The following is a 14309-nucleotide window of genomic DNA, read 5'->3' as shown; positions in this document are numbered from 1 at the left end:
AGCTGTGAACAGATTAAAGTGATGTCTGACGTCAAGAGATGCACAGTTCCTTCTTCAGCTACAGGTAAGAAGTAGCAATCATTTTGTGTCTGCAGCTCCCAGTATAACCAAAGCTTGAGAAAAAAATGGAAGTTTTCTCAACACATCCTGAATTTTAAACAAGCTGCAGCCTTTTAAATGAATTCTATTTTATGTTCAAGTCAGCTGAATTCTAGTATGTGATTATTTGCTTAGAAATGGTCTGAGATGTAGACAGAAACCTTCCTACACTTCCCTCAACCATTGGTGCTCTAAATGTACAGCCTCTGAGGCAAAGATGTTTGCAGAGTAAGCCACAGAAATATATCCTTCTGCTTGTTGGAAAGGATGGATCAGCCCACTCTGCTGTCTGCTAAATGTCTTCTCCTGAGCAGGACTGAGAGAACTACCATCAGACTGTGACTCTCACAGAACTCCTGCTCTGGCTGCATTATTTACACACCCATCTGCTCAGAGGAACTAACTTGCTGGAGTCAGGGTCTAATTCCTTCCCCAGGAATATCAGAACATTAACTCTTACTGCCTTCAGCAGAGGATGGATTAAAAGCAAGTGACGAGACATTCAATTAGTTGTGAGATAACATGGCTCCTCTAGAAGCGGGACGAAGAGATGTTATATGGGATCTAATTAGCTGTTGCTTACCCAGTTTATGTATTCTTTCCTGAGTCAATGGGCATGAGGCCATTTAGCAATTCATAGGATCAGCCTTAAATCAGGAATTCCCACATTTTCATGGCAGAAAAAAGCTGGAACAGATTCACAAAACCAATACAAAGGTAATACAGCTACGTCCCACAACATTTGTCCCTATAATATGCTCACAGCTCATTGAGGAGGTCAGAGGAATCATAGCATATTTTTGCAGATACTGGACTATTGTTAAACTGTGCTGTTTCTATACTCATTCCAGCAATACTACTGTGAAACCTGTTTCTATCAGGCAGCCTATTTCAGTCATTTTGATTTTTAAAGAAGAAAGGGCAGCGATAACAAGGATGTTACCAATGAGACCTACTCTGGATCATTCTAAATGTTCAACACCACTTTCTGAAAGGATTTCAGCTCTGTTTCTGATCTACTCTGATGAATGCGCAGCATGTGAAAGGGCTGCCTCAACACTTAATGCTTGTATCTCAGAGAGGTCATCATCATAACATGATCGATACATAATGAAGGAATATGAGAAGTCAGTAAGAGAGGTCAGATCAAATGGACATGGTGAAAAAATGCCCTCCAAAAAAGAATATGAAAACAGGTGTCAGAGCGTAAAAGAGCATGGCAATAACCCTTCCTGCTGAGTACGTATGCACATAGCTAAAGCTTTACTAAACTACTAACCAGCATGAAATGAAGGATCCTCACTCCCAGATTATTGAATTTTTTCTCCTTTCTTATTTTTGGTCCTAGGAAATCAGTTTTCAGAAAATGATGCCTTGGCTTTGAAAATTCTAATGCAGTTTGCTGAACATCAGCTGCTTCAACAGGGACACAACATTTCCGTGATGATGAAGATCTGAGGGAGGAACTCGGTTTTTCTCTTTTCTGGTTACACTTGGAATTCTGCTGTGCTTGCCATGCATCTGGAGAGATGCAAACAGTGGAAAAATTATGGCTGGAGGAGTTACTCAATGAAATAGAAAAGTGCATGTGTATACTCATGGAAACAAAGGAACATGCACAAGGTTAAGTTTGCTATAAGAATCTCCCTATTTCAGAGGAGGAAATGTAATGATTATATGATTTTAATGTTTATGCAAAGATAATGAACAGGTAGAATAACTGAACAAAGCCATTAAACAAGACTAAACTCCCCAGACACAGTTACACAGTTTAACTTAACTCATGCTTATATAGGACTCTCTTAATCATGTCTGAAGACAACTCAGACATCAGAAAAGTAAAAATAAATGTTCTGAGTTTTAAAGGGTGGGTCTGCAGCTCAGGGATGACGTAGCTTTTGAACAAGTTATTCCAAGTTCAGAACCAAAGTCGTCTGCTACAAGGCAAATGGACAGTTATTCCAACTCAGAGACAAAAGGGTCCTGAAAGAAAATGCACTGAAGTAATAAGCTGCATCTAACACAGTAACAAATGAGGTGAGAGGAGGGCAGTTACAATGAGTATGCAAGTAGGAAAGAAAGAGATAATGGAATTGATGATTGTCTACATTTTATTTACTTTTTTAGGAAGGGAAATGTTTTCGGTCACATCCTGACTCCTGTTTGCAATATCATTTTGCAACTCCCAAACTTCAACAAGTTAGGAAGAGAACACTCTTACTGTGCGTGTGGTGGTAGGATACCCTGTATCGATGCGATGATATCATATGCTAGATGAAAGATCTCTCTGGTCCTTCTCATATCTGTGGTTGTAACCACAACCAAAAAGTCCAAAAGAAGCAAAAGTTTGCAATAGGCACCTATTGGTCAGTCTGCCCACCAAGAGATTTTCTTGCATTTTTCAGGGCTCTCCTGAATGATGCCTGATCCAGGTGATAACATGTAGCGATGATATCTTCAGAAGATCCTTAATCAACATCATAATCTGGATTCACCACCAAGCTCCTGAAACTCATACACATGCAGTTCAGAGAACCCCCTCCCAAAGCATAGGGAGGTCCCCAAAAGGGGTGCACAGAAAGCCCCAGCACTGAGATACTTAACTGGGAGGAGGTGGCGGTGGCAGGCAAAAATGTAAGTATTTTCCATGTACTCTCAGCTTGCTGGTGAGTTCTTGACACAGATCTTAGAAGAGGTTTGTATCCAGATTGTGACTCCTCATTTCCCTACTTCTCTGCACCTACCAGATGCTGAGCCCAGGTGGTGCACTGAGAGCCCACTTTCTGGCTTCCGTGCAGGAACTGACTTCTGGCTGTACAGAAGTGCTTCAGTGAGGGGCAAAGGAAGAGGAAGCAAAGGCTGCTTCCAGCAGTAGAAAGGGCAGGGGCCCTAAACTGGTGGTTTTAAAGCTGGGGAAAGAAGTGGAGCAAATCCAAAGAGTATGTAGGACAACACAGGAAAAAAAAAATCTGGAGAAGTGCTGATATAGTTCCTTAGGTCAGTGTAACCAGTAAAAGACCATGCAGTTAAATAGGAATGAAATCATGGCTTGAGCATTGATTTTGTGCCACCAATAAAATCCTGTGGGTGTAGTCATTTAAACGGTAGGCTTTGCCTGGCTTTTTCATACTTTGGAGCACATGCAGTCATTCTAGCCAGGGAAATGATTTATGAGGACAGAGCTAAATGCTTATTGCTAGGTTAAACAACAATAAGGGCAGACACAACAGCCTACAAATACCCATAGGATTAAATGTCAGGGAGTGTGAAGAACTGTCTTAAGCAGTAAGATAAATGTGCTAAGACAGAGGTGCACTGGCTTGTGGTACACTTGCCCAAGGAGATGAAGTTTTGTTGGTTGTGACTTAACATGGGCGAAGCACGAGCAAATAAAAGGCAAGGAGTGATTCTGCCTTGCTGTGCAGGTGAAAGGGTTTACTCAAATCTGCTCCACTTTCAGCTCAGCTCCACTTATCCACCATAGCAGAAGAGATCTGCAGTGCTAAGCAAGGTATAGGAGTTCAAGACAGAATTCTGGAGACATATTGCAACTGCCTTTCCTATTATGATTTTTTGACAGCAGCAATTACAAACCTTATTTCATCAGGAAAGTTTCAAGTTGATTGTATAAATGAAAAAGTCACATAGCTGCTATTGCAACGAGTAAGCACACAAGATCACTCATAGCTAGAAAGACTATCCACCACAGCAGTTTCACTACAATTAACACCCAAACTACCTTGCACGGAGGATGTGTTAACATCACACCCCATTTTGTGCCCACTGTAGCCCCTGAAACAGCTTTTCAAAGAGCCTGAACTTCATTTTGTGATGAGCACCTCTGTGAGGGGTGAGCTTGAGGTAATGTTTCCAGGAGGTGAAGATTTCAGCAGGGGCATTGGGGAATGTGCTCTATGGGCAAAACTGCTGCTGGGGCTACACTGAGAAAGAACCCAAGGAGAAGGGAAGGAGTGTGAGGTGAAAAATAAATGTGCTGGGACAAAAGAAGCACCAGTGAACTTTGTTTCACAGCGTGGTATTGCAACCGGGCAGGGTCAGGAGCAAGAGGTTACAACTAGCGAGGTGGAGAGGTAAAAAGAGATTGCCTCTGGATTCATCAGATTGTGAAATTATTGCCTCACTGAAGGAAATACATACAGGCAAAGGGGAGAAGCAGCTGCTACAGACGCAGTAATGAATTCTGGTAAGTGGAAGGTGAAAGGAAAACTAAAACAAAGCAAATGCACCACCACAGGAAACAAATGTAACCCTAAGATACGCTGTATCTCCCTCCTTTCTGGCAGATATCTTTCCCAATCACTGTGAGTTGTCTGTGTGCATACATTGGACGTTTCCTTTTCTGTCTGCTCACACTGGGATGCTGGATCACCAATGAATGTGTTACTTCCCCCTGGGCTGTCAGGAACACCACGTTCACCTGACTCCTGAAAAACCATCCCAGCACTGGGCACCCACTGAAAAGAAAGAAGAGACAAACTGTTCCTAGGCCTCTTGTGTTTATGAAGAAGCCATGCAAACTGCTTGTGAACACCAAAAAACCTTTTTGTAGAGGAGCTACACATGGCTGATTCCTGTGGAGAGGAGAAGACTGAGTGAGACCCAGGGAAGCTGGGGAGGGATTTGCTCTGGCTGAGTGTTGGGAGATGTTTCTCTTGATGGCTTAAGTGGTGTCAATACAGAACACTGAGCAGAACAGAAGACAAGGCCGAAATGAGATAGAGATTTCAGGAGTATCCAAAACCACCCTGTAGTTGGTCTGCCTTCTTAAGGCCAGGAAAAACGCTGAGCATCCTGGAGGAAATTTCACTCAATGTCTGATTTCAAAGCATTTTTCCAAAAGACGAAGGAGTATTCAGGTACAAAGAACCAAAGCAGACAACTCACCTTCAGCTCCCTGTTCTTTTGGTCAAAGGTTTACAAGTGGTAGGAAAAAAAATTACTGAGGAAGAAGAGCCTTATAATTAAATCCTTCATTTGTGATTCAGGTTCTTCTTCTCACTTGAGCTTAATGCCCATAAAACAGTCACAACAGGAGGTGCCCTACATAAGTGTAAACACCATGATGCTTAAAGGTACACAACAGGCGAGTTTCACGGTGTATCACAACACACCACAGTAAAACCTGAGGTAGGAAACAAAAAGAAGAGAAGAATTTGTTTTGTGAATCTTTATTTTTGTCCAGAATCCTTTTCTGGATGCTTCTGGCATCCCATAAGGTTGTTGAAACATGCCTGCTGTATTTTTAATTGTCATTTTAAATGCCAAAACCCAGAAGTCCTGCTTATATTGTATGTGAACACAGTGTCTGCTTATGTTCAAACCCTCAGGTGCTTTAAATAACTCTACTGTACACAGAGAACGTTGTTCATTTTGTTTTTACAATTTTTGCCTGTGTAGAAAGAGCTATAATGTCTTGAGAACATAAATGTATGTTCATAACCACGGAGCGAGATCACAGCTGGAATCTACCTGAGCCTTGGATCACATTTCAGCAGTGGCAAGAAGCGAAAGAGCAGCTTATTTCTCTGTTTAATTTACAAGAGCTACAACTGGAACGGCACATACTAGACTTACTGATGTAACACACAGGTGAGTGTTACAGGTCCACCTCTGTGCCGGGTCCCCAGGGAATACTGGGCTGTTTCAGCCAGACTTAAGAGCCGTTACTGCTGCAGCCCTGGAGGAAGCTGGTCCGAAGCCTGGTGAGCTAGTAAAGGTGGCAGCTGCCATAACAGACTTCTGTGCAGGCTACAAATGTGGGGCATAAAACGGGGCTCTTTTTATTGATTCCAGTGAGTTTCGTATCAAGCATCCATTGTTCTGTCTTGAAGCATAAACCATTACAGAGAATTCATAAGCAAATTTGCTTTTTTCTTTCAAGAATTAAACAGTAGCAGATCATAATTTCCTTTAAATGCATCTATTATTCATCCGTATTCATAAGTTTTATTATGAGCTGCAAAACAGCATATGTATTTTTATACTCGGTTCCAATCTGTTCCCTACTTGTGTTCTGCAACATCCATTTTCAGTTTAGAAATGACTGGTCATGAATGTCACGGGATAATATGTGTTTCCCGAGTAAAGACACAGACGAGTACCTGGCCTATGTTCATTTTACACATTAATTTGCTGCAAATAATCTCACACACAGTTTTGCCACTTCCTTTCTGTAGGAATCTCTGCAAGCATGTTGGCATACAGCAGCTTGCAGAAAGCTGACATGTAGTATTTATGAGCAGAGAGGAAGTAAATTAATTTCAGTGTTTGATTCAACGTAAGAGGAAAGGTTTCGTAGTATTCATTTACCCACAGTACTAAGAGAAGGCACAGTCCCTCCTCTATTCCAGCCATATTACCAGGGAAGAAAAGTTCTGCTGAGTTAGAAGTACAGACGAGGGGTCAAAGAAAGAGAAGCTTCATTTCCTTGTGTGCACCCTGTATAGCAATCCTGTAACAGCTGTCATTATTTGCAGCATGCATGGTAGAGGGATAGGTGGAGAAATGGAGCCGTGCACGTAAGGTAAACACCCTTCTCTTAAGCAACCACCATTTTTTCTAATGATATGTACAAGGATCGTTTGGGGACTTCCTTCCCTTGAAGTCTGGGTTTCCTGAGAGGAAGGAGAGATGAAATACAGGAACAAGTGGTTGCACATCATTTCCAGCAGTGTAGTAGACCTTCCTTATTAACACTGGTTTAGAAATGACATCTGAATCCCCAAACTTCCTGATGTTCTCTCTTTGAAAGGAGGGATGATGGGGAAGGAGATGGGTGGAGAGGGTGAAGAGGTGGTTCTGTCCTTTTAAAGGCCTTTCAGGTACAACAAAACTGCTCCCATACTCTTAAATCTACCATAAAAAGTAGGTTGCAATACAAGTGGGAAATACAAGGAAATGTTTCAGCTAATAAAATGTGCTGGACTGGCACCAAAATTCTGCTTGAAAAGCTGTTTATAATCAACGATGATTACTTACAGTGTTGCTGCAAGACCATTGGAGGACTCAGAGATTGAAGGGTACCTGGTTCATCCAGATGGGACCTGGAAAACACAGTCATGAATCAGTAAACACCCACAGCAAACAACACGTCTTTTATGAGTGCTATTAGAAAAGGAGGAAAAGTCCAAAACCAGACTGATGAACTGCTCCGTGACCAGAGAAAGTAAAATCTACCCTGTTCACTAATTCACCGCTGATATAAGAGAAACAAATCAAATCCACTTGATAAGAACGTCAGCGTTGTGATACAGATCACTTTTAAGCCTCTGAAAGGGTTAATGGGACCCAAGAGATAATGAATACATTATGCAGCTGTGTAGATGCCGGAAAGATGAATATAGGTTGATTTTTAAAAACTTAACCTATGCAGAGTGAGTCATAATCTGCACCTCACCTCATTCAATAAATGGGTCTCTAGAAAACGAACCCACTGAGAATGGGCTGCTGGCTCTCAAAAAGCCAAGCACCCTGTTCTCCTGCCTACAGCCTGCCCAGCTGTAAGGATCCAAACAGCTGTTCCCCATAGGTTAAAGTGTGGTGGCAACAATAGGATTAAATACACGTTGATGGGGTTACTGTATTTCTCTTATAAGGTCGAAAGGTTTGGCTGAACCAAATGCTTTTATATCACGAAACATTCATCCTTAATCATAAATGTGCACGATTCTCATCACAGCTGCTCCTGTGCCTTCTAACAGTGTTTCCTCATTCAATTATGCTTCACTCACAGTAACTTTTTAATTAATACCTTCATTAGGAAAACCTTGAAGGTTTAGATAAATAACATTTATTTTTGTGCATTTCAACCACAAGTTTCTGCATGAGGGAGATCTCACTATTTTCTAGTCACCCAGGGAAAGAAAAGCAAGGAGAGAGGAGGTCGACATGTTCACAACATCTCTGCACTGAGAAGACAGAATAATAATCTTTTGTTGCATAGGAAAATAATGCAAAACAAAGTAAACAACGCCCTTTTGTTCTGCACAAGAAAGACTGGGCTTTAATAGTCTTTAAACGAGATAGAAAATTTCCATCCAAATGGAACCATGGAGTAGGTAGACACATTACAACGTTTTGGAGCTCAGTGATTAAATTTAATACTGTGCCAAACAGCGATTAGTTGATGAAGGGCATTCATAAATGGAACAGAAACAAGGGAAGTGTGGCTCCAGTCTAACACTGGGCTTCCAGTACACTTTGGTGCTCAGCTTTTTACTTTAATAACAGGGTCAAACGAAAGTAAGTTTAATTTGATTTATTTCCCTAAGGAAACTCAGTGGAATTGTAAACACAGGCTGACTGGTACATATTACTAAAACTTCAGCTTCAGGGTCAGATCCAAGAAAAGGGTTTAGGTGCCTACTGAAGCGCAGCAATTTATCCTTTTCTTCAGCATTTTTCCAGCTCACTAACTCAATCCCCCTGCTCAGAGTATCAGTTCACATGAGCCCCATTATTAGGTACTGAATTCCCCCAACTCAGTGTGCAGGCAAAGCAGCATCCTAATTAAAGCTTCTGAATCCCAGCCTCAGAGCTGGGTGCCTGTTTCCTTTATGGATCTCCACCTTAGTACATCAAAATCCTTCGCTGAGCCCAATGCAGCACACTGTCCTTAACACTCTACATACGTGACTGATGATCCAGGAGAACAGGAGCACAAATCCCTTTTAACTTATCTGTGTTCTCTGCTAAGCCCATTTAAACCCAGCAGCAAGCATGTGGTGTGCAGGGAAGGCAACAGCAATGCACGAGCCCCACGCACACGGAAAGATCAGGTCTGCTTCAGCAAGGAGTCACTGCTTTGGCACCCAATGAAGAATTACTCCCCGACCTCTGCTAAGTGACCTTTGAAGAACATGAAATTTTCACTTCAGTTTCTGCTAAATGAACTGTTCCAGCCCATCCCAGCGTCTGAAGTACCAGCATCTGAAGTCTCACATACACCAAAAACATGAACTGAATTAAACCATCTGTGTAGACTTGACAGCCCTGACACAGCTCTTCTCTGCTTCCCTTTCTTTCTTCACCTATTCCTACAGCCCAACAGGAGAACATCATCATTTTAACTCAAAAGAAGTCCTCTTATTTTAAAAACCTCTTTTGGGTCAGATTCTGTTCTTAGCTGCAGCAGCATAAATCTGCTGGTTTTTCACGGGCCTTTTCCAATGACATTTTGATGTAAGCAAGATCAGAATCTCGTTTTGGTGAGAAGCCGCAGGGTTTTGCTAACGCTCAGTTGTGGTACAGGTCACGGATTCTGGTGAAGTCTCATCTATTTATTCAGAAGAGAATTCAGAGTTAAGAATCCCAACAATAGCAACATGATTGTTAAAAACGATAAAGTACACAGAATGTCTCAGGCACTTTGCTTAATATATGAAACCTGTTCATTAATTAACAACAGCTAATCACCATGAAGCGTGTTATACGTGCTAACTAAGCTGCAACTATCATTCCAAGAAAATAGAAAAGTCCAGGAAAAATTCACTTGGAGTCTTTATTTAGCACCTCAATGAATGGCTGCGTGAAGCTCCTGTCAGGATCCTCCATCACAGGCAACTTCCCTGCCTGCCAGGGGGCCTGGGGGCTGTTATCATTGGGGGCAGGTGTGATTTGTACCTTAGAAAAGCTCCAGGCTTATTCTTCATGTATGATTTGTGTTCCGGGTGATGGTAAGAGGTAAATCTGAGAGGATTTCTCCACTATGACCGAATGCCAAGAAATGGAGCAGTTTACTGGAACAGCAGCAGCTTCTACTGTCTTTGAAATGATGGTATTCACAAGGAAGGTAAGATATTTTATGCTCTGTAAAGCTGAGCTAGACCATTTTGGCAAAGAGTCTGTCTGCCTGCCGAGGGTGGGGTAGGTATTTACTATCTATATAATCACTTCCTACTGCGAGTGGCTCAGGTAAGTCAAATAACTATAGCCAAAAGAGCCTTCGGTCGAGACTGGTAGAAGTCTAGCCTGTAAGTAAATACATCCCTCTGCTACACAGAGCACATCCTCCGTCATGTGATGTCTCAGCCATTTCCTGGTACTGCCCCTCCAACAAATACTTCACTTTATCTCCCTCTGATTGTAACATCGGCAGTTTCACCACTGAGGTTGCTGTTGCTGCACTTTCTAGTGTCAGTGGCCTGCTGTGAACTGGAAAAATACCTACCGAAAAAAACAGTCAAGCTCTTGAATGATACCAAAGGCTCTGTCTTTCTCTGCCTTTTTTGTAGCACACCGGGCAGTCGTCCAGTTTGTCAGCTCTGCTTGTCCTGCTCCATACTGAACGTCTCCGAATCCAGCCCTCACTAACCACCAGGTTTTCAGCAAAAACTGCAGCAAAAGATCAGCTTGCTGTGTGTGATCAGTGTACTGCATGGCTTTCCCTCAGCCTGAGCCTGGGTGCCTTACATCTGCATGCGTGGATTGTGTTTGTTCTGGCACCCAGTTGGGGTAAAAGGCCTTGTATGTGTGTGATGGGGTGGTAAATCCCAAACTCGGCAAGAGTTCAGAGGTGCTGCCTGGCACAACGGTAAGAAATAACTCATTTCTGGCTGCAATGCTTAAAAAAAGGTAAGTAAGCAGGATGGTAAGTAGTAACCGCTGGCTCCTGACCAGCTCCTGCACGCATGGATGGAGCAGGCAGCCCTTCCCAAAGGCAGATCCCACTTGTTTGCTGAGCAGGCTCTCCTCCGGTCTAAGCAACAGTCCCCATATTGCTGCTGGAAAGGACGCAGTGGCTCTTGAAAAGCTCCTGCAAGTATTCAGAACGTATCTGATAATGGCATGGCTTTGTTCCCCATAAATATCCTGGGCAATGCTGTTTGAAATTTTGCCTCAGCTCACTTAGTTGTCTATCTCTGAAAGTCAAAATCATTCTGTCAGACTGAAGCTGAACCACAAAAAGAGAGGAGCAAGGAGATCCTCCAGATATCAGTCAGCATGACCGAGAGATGTCCAAGAGTTTCATAATCCTCTACTGGAAACCAAGTCAGCAAAACAAAAAGATGCTCACAGACTCCAGTGGGGTCTGGATTAAACCAATGCCTTCCAGGGAACAGCTCGATGAATCCTGGCAGTTTAGAGCTACCCCCTTCAAACTTGATTTCTGAAATTTAATAGGTTAATTAGCAGTTCCACCGCTAATGAAAACTTGTTGCTGTCCACCCTTCACAACAAGCATACTTCTGTAAAGAACAAATGGATGCCAGTATTATCACTAAACATATTTAGACATTAACACTGCAACTGTATGTCATACAAAAGTACCCTGATTTTGATCAGTACTCTGAGTTTGATCTTCACAGGGTTATCCCAGTTGCTTCACCCCATAAAATAAACCACAAACACAATACTGAATGAGTCAGAACGCACAACTGGCTCCAAGAGAAGGGATAAATGCCTCAAAGAGTCCAGCAGCCAGAAGGCACAGTGCAAAGCTAAAGGTGCAGCAGTGCATGGTAGCAGCTGAATGAACAGGGACTGAGGAAGTGAAGAATATTTTTCTCTAAAGCCTCCTTTTCCATGCTCCTCCATCTCCCAGCAAGGCTAATGACTGTTACAGGGCCAGACCAGTGTCTGAGCTGGGAAGCTGGGAGATCCCAGCTGCAAACCGAGCAGTGGCCACAGGCTCTGGCACTCTCCTTCTGGTCACAGCCTTGGAAAGAGCTTCCAATGGACTTACACAAAAAGTCCTTTCAGGAGTGCTCCATAAAATACGTCTGAAGAAAGACCGTTAGGAGGAGACTTGGTTTGGTTCTGGTCTCTTCTGTTTAGCTCAGGTGCTGTTTTTTCACACACAGAAACACATGTACGGACTTAGTGCACCATACAACGTCTCACTAAAGTCATCAAATGGTGGTTACAACTTCATCCAAGATCAACAAAGTCTTTTTCCACAAGTAAGCCTTTGTGTTTGGGAAGCCTTTGCCCTGAATTTTATTGTCTCCCAATCAACTAGCAGGTGCTCTGCAGTTGGGCTCGAGCTATTTAGGGGCAGCCTGCACTGCAACTTCCCAAGCTGGCAAGCAATCCCTGCTAGCAGTTAGGTACTGGAATGGGTAAGTTTTATCCAGGCAAACAGAAACACTCCCAACAGGAAAAGAAAGGGGAGGGGGAAGAGGGAAAATGATAGCTTTCTTAGTTTCCATTTCATATTCTCTGTGTTGGCATAATAACTCTCAAAGAAAAGCATGAGGCTTCCAAAAGCAGACGCTGGGGCAAGCTGACATTATCCAGCGGTTGTTCTTCAAACTTTCCACTTTTGTTTAGGCCAACAACACAGTTTGCTGGTTGTATATGTGATACTTTCTACACTTTCCTAGATGAATGTATGCTGTTAATACCAAAACCATATAATTTGGGGCAACTTGACATTTATTTTTTTTTATTTCCCTGGAGAAAGAACGTTGACTTAGGAACAAAAAGGAAAAAAGCCAGATGCCAGATGTGTCATCGTACACTGTAAAGCCACACCAGAATTTTCTAAGCCATGCAACTGCTCATTTGTCTGCCATTCTCATATCACAGTTGTAAAGTCTGTCCCAAGGATCAGTGCACTGTATGGCACAAAAGGTGATGTTTCTCACACAGGAGCACTGTACATATGAATACTGCCCTACAGGAGATCAAGCAGCAGCCTCCCATCGCAGCCCCATTGAAACCTGCCACTCCCATTGGCAGAGGGCACACAGTGACATGTGAATTGAAGGATATAGTTCAGCTTCATTCTGTTAGCTTGTTAGGGATGGTCTGTGCAAGCGGCATCACTGGAAAGAGGCCTTTTGGTCACCAAGTATTCATAAGCTCTATGATCTCCTGGATGTACAAAGTAATTCTCGTTCACTGAGATGCTTTAATATTCCTCAAGAGTGAAAAATATGCCTGCATTAAGTGCTACGTTTCCAGGCAATGATGGAATTATATCCTTCGGTAGACTGTGACTTTACTGTAAGTGTCATCGTTTCTGCTGCTGTGATGTTTCAGTCAGCAAAAACAAAACTCATAGCTATTCTGCTATCCCTTTTTCCCTAATGCCAATACAGAAGAACTGGCACTGAGTGACTTTTACATTTAATCAGAACTATTGATATTTATGGAGCTTGTGAACACATTTACAGCAGAGACAAAGATGTGCTCATAGACAGTGCTGGCTGTGTCAGAGGGACCATGTCAAATCCAGAAATAACACACATACACTGTTATAATAATGAAAACGGAAAGTATTTTTACTGTGCAGTCTCAGTACTTGTTGTATCAAGTCTGACCAAACAGCTCTACCAGTGAGAACCAGCAGGGCTCCAGAGACTCTTCCATAAGGAAAACCACCAAGTGGCAGCTGAGCCATGGCATTCAAGGTGAGGCTGGACCACACTCCAAGCCCCTGATCAAGGTACAGACGTCCCTGTTCATAGAATCATCAAAGAATCATAGAATGACCTGGGTTGAAAAAGACCACAGTGCTTATCCAGTTCCAACCCCCTGCTACATGCAGGGTCACTAACCATCACACCAAGCTGCCCAGAGCCACATCCAGCCTGGCATTGAATACCTGCAGTGATGGGGCATCCACAGCCTCCTTGGGCAACCTGTTCCTCTGTGTGAAAAACTTCCTCCTAATATCTAACCTAAACCTCCCCTGTCTCAGTTTAAAACCATTCCCCTTTGTCCTGTCTCTATCCACCCTCGTAAAATGCCATTCCCCTTCCTGTTTATATGCTCCCTTCAAATACTGGAAGGCCAGAATGAAGTCTCCCCAAAGCCTTTATTGTCCAACCTAAACAAGCCCAGTTCCCTCAACCCTTCTTCATAGGAGAGGTGCTCCAGCCCTCTGATCATCTTACTGGTCCTCCTCTGGACCTGTTCAAGAGCTCTGTATCTTCCTTGTGCTGAGCCCCAGGCCTGGATGCAGCATTGCAGATGGGGCCTCACAAGAGCCGAGTAGAGGAGGACAACCACCTCCCTCTCCCTGCTGGCCACTGCTCTTTTAATGCAGCCCAGGATATTCATTGCAGAGGACTTGGAACAAACAACCTCTAAGGGTCCCTTCCAACTCAAATGATTCTGTGATGTTGTGGTTATGAATTCTGCTGAAAGATGGACAGTGTCTTCCCACATAGAGCGGGGCGTTCGCAAATATATACAGATATCTGCATGTGATCTGCCTTTGCTTGCACCGAAAATGATGCACA

At 43.0% G+C, this 14309-nt stretch overlaps 1 protein-coding gene across 27 annotated transcripts in view; it reads right to left on the bottom strand.

Moving 5' to 3' along the window:
• FGGY (FGGY carbohydrate kinase domain containing) overlaps positions 1-14309 on the bottom strand; it is a 264789-nt gene that overhangs the window by 182838 nt on the left and 67642 nt on the right. For all 27 annotated transcript variants that reach the window (XR_014932893.1, XR_014932895.1, XR_001556977.3 and 24 more), the window contains one exon: positions 7099-7163. Coding sequence is in view for 4 of the 27 variants with exons in the window: in XM_085511841.1 (XP_085367967.1) it covers positions 7099-7163 (65 nt within the window). In the remaining 23 variants the exon portion in view is untranslated. The remainder of the gene's footprint in view (positions 1-7098; positions 7164-14309) is intronic.

This window comes from Coturnix japonica, chromosome 11 (genome assembly GCF_054131305.1).
Source record: "Coturnix japonica strain WE chromosome 11, WE-NBRP24, whole genome shotgun sequence".
NCBI classification, from domain to species: Eukaryota; Metazoa; Chordata; class Aves; order Galliformes; family Phasianidae; genus Coturnix; species Coturnix japonica.
Note: the sequence above shows the minus strand (reverse complement) of the source record. Positions and strands in the feature narration are given on the sequence as shown.